The sequence below is a fragment of the Vollenhovia emeryi genome, unplaced genomic scaffold, assembly GCF_000949405.1.
Source record: "Vollenhovia emeryi isolate VEMERY1.0 unplaced genomic scaffold, V.emery_V1.0 DF939219.1, whole genome shotgun sequence".
Classification (NCBI taxonomy): Eukaryota; Metazoa; Arthropoda; class Insecta; order Hymenoptera; family Formicidae; genus Vollenhovia; species Vollenhovia emeryi.
Genome location: NW_011967147.1, coordinates 216,167 through 228,683, shown reverse-complemented (window position 1 = coordinate 228,683; position 12,517 = coordinate 216,167). Strand labels below are relative to the sequence as shown.

The 12,517-nt window shown below is 35.7% G+C and overlaps 1 protein-coding gene across 2 annotated transcripts; it reads left to right on the top strand.

The window, feature by feature from the left end:
- The first annotated feature begins 450 nt into the window (after positions 1 to 450).
- On the top strand, positions 451 to 11,023 carry LOC105560847 (protein quiver). Of its 2 annotated transcripts, XM_012010319.1 has the most exons (5): positions 451 to 816; positions 2,084 to 2,228; positions 4,203 to 4,250; positions 5,221 to 5,367; positions 8,833 to 11,023. In XM_012010319.1, exons 2-5 carry the CDS (start codon positions 2,204 to 2,206, stop codon positions 9,087 to 9,089), a joined length of 477 nt encoding a protein of 158 aa, XP_011865709.1. In that variant the 5' UTR covers positions 451 to 816; positions 2,084 to 2,203; the 3' UTR covers positions 9,090 to 11,023. The 2 variants fall into 2 exon arrangements, with proteins under 2 accessions (XP_011865709.1, XP_011865710.1); XM_012010320.1 differs by lacking the exon at positions 4,203 to 4,250.
- Positions 11,024 to 12,517: the final 1,494 nt, after the last annotated feature.

Genomic DNA, 12,517 nt, shown 5'->3' with positions numbered 1-12,517 from the left:
CTTAACATCTCTTTCTTTGCTATCTTTTTATTTTCTGTGTACTTATTCTAGCAAGATTCCCAGATATTATGATACCAGCTTTGAAATGTCGCACAAAATGAGCGCAAAATGCGCAAGCGCTGTTTCTCAACGAACTCTGACACAGAATTAACATTGACAGTTTCTTTGACTAGTCTAATATCAAACCATGTACAATTGATTTAACTACCACGACTACTTCTGTTAAAAAGCTTCGCTTTGAAGACTATCAGCAAAAGCTATTGTGCTACCATGCACATCCTTGTCGAGCAACAACAGCAATAGCAGCAGCAGCAGCAGCAGCAGCAGCAGTAGCTTCGTCGGTACAGTTACCGCAACGTGAGCACGTGGCACGGACTGGCGGACTTCGTCATATTGATCGACCTGAATCCGCGCTCCGGTCGGCGCGTTGACTAGCGCGCTTGTCAGTACCCTGAAAGCGCTTGTACGCTGCATTTACAGCGTAATCGCGGCCGCATAGTCGCATCGTGGCATTTCGCGAACTGCATCCTGCTGCATACCCTCGTACCCTCGTTACGCGCGTTTCACCCTCGCTATGCATCGGTGATGTAGACTCGTCGATAGACGTGCTGGGGTGTCTCAGCTTGAGGAAGGTGTAGTCGCAGACTGCCGGATCTCGTTTAGAGGGTCGGCAATCGAATCTGAGATCACGACACACGAGGGATGACAATAACCAATAAAGAGAGATAGATTTTGTGTTCCAGACAACGTTTAAAAACAGGTCACCCGTGTTGTCGCGAGAGAATCAACCCTTCCAGGCTTCGTAGTGCAGTAAAAGTATGTGCTAATTGTAATTAGGCATAGGAATGCGTTAAATCTGCCCTGCAGTTGTTTTATAGATACAAGTGACGCACTTTGGATTTCGTGTAGTGTTGCCCTGTATTCTAATTGTTATAGCTGGCTAAATTTGATGGTTAAATTATTAATAACGTAAAATGAGAGAGCGAGAGAGAGAGAGAGAGAGAGAGAGAGAGAGAGAGAGAGAGAGAGAATTCTAGATATTCTAGAATTCTATATTCTGCGCATAAACAATACACACATAAAATATAACAATATTTAATCTATAAAATTGAATGAAAAAAGTTTTGAAAGTGTTAGACAAGTAATCAACAATTCTTGCTTTGCTCCAATTGTGAGTGAAATAATACTCTGAATAAAATATGACACAAAATGTAATAATACATAATATATAACAATGAATATTGAACATAAAAGATGTTGGTGTACAACAAAAGTAATACTTTAATATAGAGGAAAGTCCCCTATTATGAGATAGGCCCCTAATATGAGATAGCATGGTTTCTGCTAAATTAATAGGCATCATCTGTTGGTTCCACCATGAATTTGTTGCTCTTGGAGTGAAATCTGTTTAGTGGAGAATTCATTGGTAGATCGTGTAATTGTGGCGAAAAAAGATTTGTGATTAAATTTGAACGTTGAAAATCTACTATCTCATATTAGAATCCTATCTCTCACAATAGAGAACTTTCCTCTATACTAAATAAAATACTTTTAAGTGCAAGTCTCAAAATAAATAGGAGTATTTTAACAGATGAGTAAAGTATATAATTAAAATAATATTACATTTCCATAAGAGAAAGAATTGATTAGTGCATCGGTATAATATTGTATCAGTAACTTGTGACATTTTATCAGTTGCAAATAGATCAAGTTGTTGATACAATTTTTAATAACCCTTAAGAAAAAGTACCGATGCAGTGTAATTAGTTATTGATGTACTGATCAATTCTTTTTTCCTAAGAATTGTCAAAACTTTGGTTTGCAAATTTATTAAATTTGTTAACAAATATAAACGTAATAAAAATTTACGAGATTTGTATTGCAATATTCAAGATAGCAAGCATAAAACTTAATTCAGCTTGAGCACTAACCTTAAATGTACAATTTTATTTCCGAAATTAGATATAGCTTAAAGCAGGGATGAAAAATATTTATTATAGACGACGCTCCAACGCAAAGTTGGAGCCGTGTGTCTGCAGAAATTGCCCTAAGTTTAATTTGAAGATTAATTCCATAATTTCAGGGACGGCTTGAAATATACAGCTGAATCAGCTCGCGCTAATCGGGCGCTGCTCGATGTTTGAGAAAGTCTCGACATGACGCGAAGCTAAACAAAGTGTAAGGAGATCCTGCCGCTGTCAGCATGTGGACGAATCACTTGATAGTGGGTGAGTGTGCATGCGTCCCCGATGAGCTTTCCATTTAATTCCGAAAGGTTCTTCTATATTTTAAGAAGGCAGCGTCGTCAAACTGAAGTAGGCTTCTCCCTTAAACGAATGTCGATCATATTTCAGCTTTTACATTTTTAAATTGGAACAATTTCTATAATCTTGTCACTTGGAACTCGGACAGAAAAATCTATATATCTAAATACATAGGATATCTGCTTTTTTTACGTTTGTTAAAATTAACTTCGAGCATAAATGTTAAGATACAAGTAAAAATAATCGTGATTATTTATACATCAAGACATTGACGATCCTGGAAATTTAGTGCCAATTGGTTAAACAGTCTCACTTGCAATTACTACGAGTCTTATTACGATCTAAAAATCATAGGTATTATACATATATTAGATCTATCAACACGCGTACGGCCGCTGCTTCCGTGCTGCTAGGTACGTGGACACGTACGTACGTAAGATTCCTGAAGATAGATCGCATTTTTTTGAGAAATATAGAGGACTACGGAATAAAACTGTACAGATTTGCATAATATATACTCACCGCGTCTTTCATAACATACAAATTATACTGGTGGATTAAATCAGTAATTTTACAAATTGTATTTGAAATGAATAAGGCCTCTATATTTTAAGTCAAATACGGAAGTACTTTCAGAAAAGTGCGTCAGGCATCTCCAAATTGTTTTGGTTCACTAATATAGACAATTGTTGCTGAATGCCTCGTTTATGGGAAAACTTGCAGTATATTGTAAAATATGATAATGTAGAAATTATGTTTTATATTTGCAAGAGCAAATCTCATTCACTTTTGTTATCTATCTTCTTACTCTCTGCACTTGGCGCGTATCTAGTTTTCCATCCTATAATATTCTCTGTATCTCTATATCCTCTGTATATAACTTCTGTACATATTTTGTACTTGATCTTCTATTACTATGAGAGAAACCTATGCCTCTTAGAAACAATAGTAGATTCTGTACATATAATAATCGCCAAAAACAGCACATGCAAGCATAAGAATATCGATTTAGTTCACTTACCTCTTACAGTGTTCCATGGTATAACCTGTTCATAAACATTAATTATAGCATCACTATTCTGCACGGCTAATTATAAATATAACGAGTAAAATGCAATTGCTCTCGATATTGAAATAACTTTTATACATACCGCACAGAAGTCGCTAATCCTTTGGCCTTTCACATCGTCGCGTATTAAAATATCAAAGATATACGAAAGAATTAAAAGACCTGAAGTAATTGAGACAAAGTTGAATTACTATCTACGTCACATTCTAAATATATGCTGACATAATTTTTAACTGGAGTAAAATTTTATTCAAACGCCTATTACATTGTATAAAATTTCTAGCTTCCGTCTTTCTAAGTTGTTGTCTTCAAGATAAACATTCTATAGGCATATGGTACATGTGTTTCAAGGCTCTTTCAAAACTGTACGAGGAAGTTTGATTTATAAGTCACACCCCAGATATTGCCATTTACTGTTGTATACTTTTCTATAGGCTTTGTACATACGTGTTTATACCGCACATGTGTGTCATACTTTATATCCCATACTCTGTCCACCGTCACACCAATTCCTTATTGTACACCTCATAATCTGCTAGAGCGAAAGCGCAGCAAGATTAGAATCATCCAGCGAACCGAAAAATCTGGACGTGACTGCCGCACGGTCCCCCTTTGATCAATCGAGTGGTAGCGTTATTAGCTAAGCACAACTATCAGCGGTCCCCAACATCGTTAATACCGGTATGCTAGAGCTGCGCTATAGAGATAGTAGCGGTTGTAATTGTAGTCGCAGCCACCGTAGCCGTTGTACAATAGCGCTAGTCCTGTCGCTTGCGTTACCACAGATCACACCGAGTTACTTAAGCTAGCAACCTGCGCACCCTGCCTACGCACATTACCTAAAGCAAGTAACGAATCTTTCGTTTCAGCGGCAATTGTACTCGCGGTTGCCAACGTCTGTCATGCGGAGTGCCAGAGTGAGTGATTAAGCCAGCTTACTCTACTCGGTATGCCCGTACCGTGTCGTCGGACTCGTTCGCTAGAGACTCGATGAAGGTCGATGAAGCTCGATGCGTCCGCGGCCAAGTGTACTCTTGTCAGAGTATCCACCTTAGGGTGGGAGAGCGCTCTCCGTCGGGAATTATCCGGTCGAGATTGCTTTCGCCCCGAGCTGGACGGGAATCGCACGAAAAATGTCTTGCTTCATGAAGCAAATAGTTATTTCAACAATAGAATGTCTTGAATTCTCATAAGAGATCTTGGTAAATCACAAGTGTAACTTGGACTGGACGCAAATTAATCTTATTCTCGTCCAGTTTTATCGAACACAACTACTATAAGCGTTTGTGCTTCCCTATTGCGCTGTGAAAAGAGAACGGTGCTTAATATCCCGTTTTTAGAACTCGCGCGCGCGCGCTCATCGATACGTAAAATCTTATATGAAAGATGTGCACTCGGGAAACTATGTGACCGCAAAGTATAGAAAAATTTTCCATATTAAACAATTCACCCGAATCGAACAATTCCAAATTACGTACCTAATGATTTCGAGCTGATTAGTTGGTCGCTTTCCTACGATAACAGCTTTTTATTTTAAGTCTACTAAAACTGCTTATTTAGCGTTAAATATGGCTGTATAGTTTAAAGCTTACTATTTACAGGTTCGTTCGTAATGCGCTTGTCTGTAATTTCGTATACATACATTGTAAATACATTAATGATTCATAAGTAATTTTACAAATTTATTATTAATTTGTTAATAACAAAATGTCAGAGGGTCATGTTTAGCACTAAATACGGGATGGAAGCTGGGAACACATTGGACATTATTCAAAGTAGATAGCTGTTATAGATAGATTATCTATTATACCTTTTGACTTGGCGTACATTCTTTTCCGAGTGCGATAGAGATGATACGTGATACTTGAACGCACATCTGTTTCACAGCTCGTCAAATTTATTGCTACGAATGCGATTCATGGACGGATCTCAGATGCAAGGATCCTTTCAACTATACGGCACTACCCAGGGACCAGCCACCGCTGATGACGTGTAACGGATGCTGCGTAAAAATGGTCCGCAATGCAAAATCACGTAAGTATTTCCTATCTTTGTTGTGAGGAATTCACTTTCTCTCTCTCTCTCTCTCTAGAGAATGTTAAACCATCTATTCAGTTTTCTCTAAGGCCCGGTTTCACTAATGTCGCTTAACTTTAAGCTTAATTCATTCAAATTTGAAGGAATAAAGGAGCAAGATCCGTGACAGGATGTTAGTGTCTAAATATTTCATATTCTAAATTTATTGCGAAAAATATCACCTCGCAATAAATTTAGAATATTAAATATTTAGACACCAACACCCTGTCACGGTTCTTAGTCCTTTATTCCTTCAAATTTGTGTTTATCACACATTTGAACCATACGAATTTCATCAATTTCTTAATCCATTCTTTGTATATTTCCAACTGTTACCTTAGGAAGGACAAACATGAATTAAACTAAAATTAAGGTTAAACGACGTTTGAAACCGGGCTTAAATCAGACTACGCTTTGACTTCTTGAATTTGAAAAATTTCGACAAAAATGCACAAACACGAAACCAGCCCCAATGATCCTGACACATGTTATCAAGGTCACCCTCCTGAGTGACCCTCAGAAGGTTTTAGCCGGGTTATACTCAGGTAAAGCAGATAATACACTGGAGTTATCCGGGAGCAAAACTGGGACTCAACAAGATTTAAAATGTTGATTTGTGTTGAATTTCAAGCAAAACTGAGACTCTATATGGGACAGGATATCAATATATTGTGAATTTCAAGCAAAACTGGGACTCTACATGGGTCGGGATATCATTATATCGTGATTCGATCAAGTATCGTTCAAATATACGAGTATTCTCTGCTTTACCAAAAGTTTAATTTCACGATGTCGTCGTAGAATCGCATAATTCGTATTTTCGCAAAATTGCGAGGGGTTTCGCGAAAATTTGAATTAATAGTAAAGGCAGTCTCTTTACGCGATCTTGAAAAAGGGTAATTATTCTACATATTAACATCTAACACCTCAGCCCCCGGCTCAGAGGCACACACACACACGCGCGGGGAGTGCAAGGGCGGCCAAAAGCCTCCCTTTCCGCGCCCATCCCGCCGGTAGGGTGGGTGGACCTCGCTTGGGTGGACAACGTTTCGCCGAAATACGGAAGTCCCACATAGGTTTACAACTTTCTACGCAAAGCGAGAGGTAGAACCCATTATGTCCACGGATGTACTTTATAAAATTCGATTTATATTCTCCATACAAATTTGCTCGTAAAGCACAGAATTTAATTAACCCTTTGCGAGGCAGCGGGACGTACTATGTACGTCCTACCTCATGATAATCGGATTTTTCATTAGTATAAGTCTATTTCTGCATCAATAATGCTCAAACAAGATTCTATAAGCTCTAGATACCTAAACTATGAAATCCTAAGCTCTGTTGATATTCATTAATTTCATGCAATTGTTGATAAATAATTTATGTCAAAAAACGTACGATTCTTCAATCGAAATTTGGTCACGGAGATATTTCACGAAGAATTTGACTGAAAGTCTGTATATGGAGGTTTTTGGAATCGCTGAATACGAATATGATTTTTAAATAACAAAATTCAAAATGGTGGATCTAAGACGACAAACAAAGAGAGCAAAAATTCTCATAAAAATGTGTGATGAAGGATCTTCGGGGTCGCTGATCACGAATTGCAAGTCAGGATTATAACGTTCAGTACAGTGGATTCGAGATCGTGGATCTATTATATCTTTAACGGAAAATTGCCAATTCAAGTAAAAATTGTCTACATATTGGGTCCACCATCGTAGATAAACTATATTTTCTAATTCTGACTTCAGATTCGTAATCAGCGACAGCAAAAACCTCTAAGTACGATGTTTCGCGGGAATTCGTCAACTTTTCCCATTTCGGTCCGCCATCTTGGATTCGCCATTTTGAATTTTGCATTGCTGACTCCAGAATCATGATCAGCGATCCTAAAAACCTAAAGAACCACCATAACCTTCATTATTGGTTGGCCACAAAAATGTACTCCTGAAAGGGTTAAAGCAAAGAAATCTATACGGAATCGTTAAACTTCTTTTGTCAATAATTTTACTTCCTTATAGAGGAAGCTTTGTTTTCGTGAAAAATTTTTTTTCTAGTTTTCTTTGGGAATATGTTTAAAATGTTTTAAAACGTCCAAAAATTACATTTTTATAAAATGTCCGTATGTGTGTGTGTATGTGTGTATGTGTGTGTGTATGTATGTACGGATTTGAATGTCCGTGGTTGCTCTAACTTCCGTAAATTTTGAGATATCGGGCCTAATTTTTTAACAAACAACGAGCAAGAACTAAAACCTTTTGAGGGTCACTCAGGAGGGTGACCTTGACAACATATGTCAGAATCAAGGTCATAGGGACTGGTTCCGTGTTTGTGCATTTTTACCTACATTTTAAATAAAAGGAACTTACAAAGGCACCTCGCGGACCTGAAAATTTTATGAAACTTCGCACATATGTAGGGAGGGTAAATGGATGAATTTAGAAAATATTAGTTGCTGCAAAAAAAAACGATTCTAAGGACACTTTGAAAAAAAAAATTGGTGTTTCTCATTTGGTGCAAATAACTTCGAAACTAGAAATAGAAAAGGAGATAACAAAAATTTTCAAATAAAAATTAAATGGTTTTTAGGAGTACTATAAAATTGCGATAAAAACACTTTTAATTTTTCAAAACACTCTCACCACTCAAAACAATTTTTCTAAATTTTGAAATTTTCTTGTGACGAATTCAATCGTGTATGATAAAGTTGTGTTTTGATTAACTATTTTCCAAAAATAATTACAAACATCTCTTTATATAAGCTACTTAGCCCGCCCATGCGACCGACTTCAGGCAATACGTTTTGCGTCTTCTTGTAATAGAACATGACTTTGGAAAAAACCAGCATATAATCACAGAAATCTTTCGATTTCACATTGTATATTTAACATTTGCACTATGATATTGGAGCGTGTAGCATGATGCAACGTAAACAAATCTTATCTTTGTAAGCGAAACAACGCACGAGCGGCGAGAGCGACGAGACGAGAGACGAGAGAATTCAATCTCTATGGTAACATCACGAACACAAAAATTCTGATCTTGATGAAACTTTATACATATGTAGGGGGATTATTTTTCAAAATTTTATCAACGTGGTTAAATAGAGGTGTTTTCATCGTAAAACTTGTGTATACAACATTTTTTAACATTTCGTATAATTTTCGAGTTCTATCGGGAAAAGTAAACAGCTACTTTACACACATAAATTAGAATGTTCGGATTCTCAATGTTCCCATGTGTTAGTGTCGCTCAAACGTCTTAATAAATGATGGTCTTATGGCAATTAGTTACTAAAACATTATCGTAATAACATGTATTGGAATTCTACCGTTCTTTTGAAGATTGTAAAAATAATTGCAATTAATATATTAGATTTTTACCCTGGACAGGGATTTATTTGTTCTCTTTTACTTACAGCGTACGAGAGCGTGAGGAGAACCTGCACTGCGCAACTACAAATAAACTTATTCATGGTGGACCACGTGTGCATGATGGAAAGTACCGGCACTGGTCACATGTGCTTCTGTGAGGAGGATATGTGCAATCGTGTACCCCCGACCTCGCGCTCGAATCCCGTACTCCTGCTGATCCTGTCGACCATCCTTATTCTACGTTCAGCCGTCTTAGGGGCCTCCGCTTGCTTTGTAGAACGTTGCAATATTCACATCGTATAACACCAATTAATTCGATCCACCCATCGCAGTGGTGTCCAATCATATCCTTCGTAGAAATTCTAGCGAGTCGACACGACCATTCGTCGGAACGAACGATAGAACTGACTTCGATTCTGAAGGCTAGCGCCTTTGAGATATAAAAGAAAGAAAGCAAAAGCGCATATATATATATATAGAACGGTGGACGATTGACGTGCATCATTATCATTAATTTCGTGCCTCTTTAAAACGCGTGTGATCCGATTAAATCGCATAGAAATTTAATACATTACATTTGTATAATATAAAAATGTTATCAAAGTTGCATATCATACGATAGATGCTACATGCATAATAGAAAATGAGAAAGTTCGGTACGTGTTAGATGCTGAAAAAGAATATATATGAAAGTAGATGTCTGCAAGTAAAAAATATATTTATGTATTCTTATAAGACATTTGTATTATTCGTTATAATGTAGTTTGAATTAATTTTATTCACCGACTTAGTTTTTCTCAGGGAGATAGGCCCTTCAGGGTAAATGCAAGCAATATAAGACATCTAGGTCGCACACAAAATTATGCTTTTAAATGAAAGCTGAATAAAACCAAAATGGAGCTATTAAATAGCACGATAATAAATTTTATTATAAACTTATCTTGAGAAATTAGCAGTAAGATTAGATAATTATTATTAAAGTAAAACTAATTTAGAAAATGAAATCTTCTCGTTTTCTATAGCAAGATTTGTCGAAATTATGTGCGTCGTTCGTTCCGATTACTGGCCTTAGACAGCATCGATAGTACCTAGGCGTTTCTCGTGTAGAAATCATCCCAACTATCTAATCGATTTCGTTGATGATCTCGGCACGAGTCCGAGTTCTTTATTATTATAGTTGCTCTCTGAGCAAGCACGACTAGCATCATTGCAATACATTCGTAACATAAACTCTGAGGAAGGAATTTTATTGGAAAAAACAGACGATTAAAATACAAAATAAAGTATCGAAATTTAAATTATCTGTTTAAGTAATAAATTTGAGCGATAGACGCCACGTTTGTACCAAAATGTGATATAATACAATAATTCTATTAAGGAATTCAATTATTTTTGTAACACTTGTTTACTTAAATTATATTATTCTTATTAAATCATATTTAAGTAATATTTCTTGCTTAAATTTACCATTGTTGATACTTCACATAATTGGCAATTACATGGTTCATTGTAAGCTTTTATTGCTCATTTTTTAATACTCTTAAAATTGGAAAAAATACGTTTCAGTTTTAAATTGATAAGTAGAACATAAATTAAATTTCTTCTTCGGCGTTACCGCGCTGCATGTACTCGACTGTCGTCTAGGAACATCGATGATGGTTTTACCATTTACCCTAATATTACGAAAAGAAAAGAAACAAAATGTGGATACTCTAGCTCTCGAATTTTTCTCACAACAATGCACCTCACTTATGACGTTTCTCTTATTCTAATGCGACAATGTTCGACGCGACTGGTCGAGTTTCGTTCAATGCGAAAACTTATAAAGAAGCACAATAAAATTGCACGAGTTATGGACGCCGATTGTGCACGACATATTATGTAAAAAACATTAACGTATATAAGAATTTCAAGCATTTTTTAAAGTTTAGATAAACAATTGAGTAAGTAAAATAGCACAACTCTTTTCACATAATTTCTGAAATGTATAATCTTGAAATTTGAGTAATTCAATGAGCCATTATATATTTATAACAGAAATGTTAAACAGAAATTCTTTCGAATCGAATTTGTTCTTTATGTCTTTTGCGCGTACTTTCGTAAAATATAATTTGCATATTAATACTAACACAATTATGTATGCAGTAAACAGTAACATGCTATACAATAGCTTTTAAAATATAAACGCATACAAAATAATATTGATGTATTGTGATGCAATCACAATATAAAATAATAATTATATGATGATATCGATGACATTATAATAACAAATGGCGTGCATTTGTCGTGCAATTTAATCAATTTAGCAGAACGCTTCCTTGATTGTGTCAAAGCTACCGAATCACGACTCTTTTCTTCACTCTTTTACATCATACTTCTCTCTCCCCCCGCCCTCTCTCTCTCTACTCTCTCTCTTTCACTTTTTCACTTAGCCTGATTCTCTTACCTATTGCACTTGTCTCTCACTATTCTCACTCTATAACGGCGTTACTTCCTCGTAGACACCTCTTGTCCGTTCTAAAAAAACATCCTCATACTTGAAATGAGAAAGATGGGAGATAATCGAGTCCGCAATAGAAGGCGAGCTTGTACGATAGAAAACATTCTACCTTAGAAGGCATGGTTGCAGCATGTACATCCGACAGACAAGGCCGACAGACGCAGAGAGAATCGATCGACGAGCAGCGAAGATGATCTTCTCGAGTTCCGGAAGTTACCTGGCAGCATATGCGCACATTTCCCGAAACAAACGTATCTGTTAAGCAATACTCTGTTTCATAAATCTTAGACACTTCGTATACTAAAATGATATAAAGATTGGGTAACGATATAATTAAAACTTCTATTTCAATCTATATGTACATACATTTTTAAAGCTCTACAAATTGTAAAGAATTTAAAGTTTTTTAATAATAAGGATTTTAAAGTTCAATGAACGTTAAAACTAAATTTAAGAAATTTATTTAAAATTTGGACACTTAAAGTTTCTAAATTAGAAATTAGAAATTTGAATATAAAAATTCAACAATAGAAAATTTGCTGAAGATCTTCTGGAAGTGAGCGCACACTTAAAAGCTTAGATCATTACAGTTATGAAGTTTCAAAGCACTTAGGAAAAATTGAGTTACACGTAGACAAAAATGAAATTAAGTGCATGAATTGTAGCGTTTATAAGACTGTACGATTTATGGGAAGTCAACGCAAAATTTTTACTTTTAAACATAAATTTTACTCTTTTACTTGCACAGCAACGATTAATTTATTAAAAGATGCCTTGTGCAAAATCAGCAACTTGGATATATTTATCCATTTCATAAATGTAATAAAAGAATAGTGTTTTATTTATGTAAATTTTAAGAAAGAATATTTCGTCTAATGTAATGATGCTTTTATCTGTTTTATCGAAAAAGAACTTCACTTTATGAAATTCTGTATTTTTACATAAATTTTGTTGTAGTTTTATAAGAAACACTTTAATGCAACTGTTTCGAAATATATTGTAAATAAAGTAAATTTTATCCAATTTATGGTTAAAACTATGAACGATTAGTACTAGAAATTGCTTTAGCGTTTGACTTTCAAATAAATGTACAGCAACACTTTGCATGACACTGCATGACCCTCGTTATTACTCTTGCGTATGAATGAGTACTCCACTTCTACAGCCACTGGTCAAAAGTGAACAGTATTCTGCAATTTTACAAAGCTATATTAAGGATGTATTACAT

What these genes read in the sequence shown, in the direction of transcription:
- LOC105560847 (XM_012010319.1), top strand. Translation starts at nt 2,204, where the DNA reads ATGTGGACGAATCACTTGATAGTGG. An exon ending in GACGAATCACTTGATAGTGG is followed by an intron (nt 2,229 to 4,202) that starts GTGAGTGTGCAT and finishes CTTTCGTTTCAG; the next exon opens with CGGCAATTGTACTCGCGGTT. An exon ending in GGTCCGCAATGCAAAATCAC is followed by an intron (nt 5,368 to 8,832) that starts GTAAGTATTTCC and finishes TTTTACTTACAG; the next exon opens with CGTACGAGAGCGTGAGGAGA.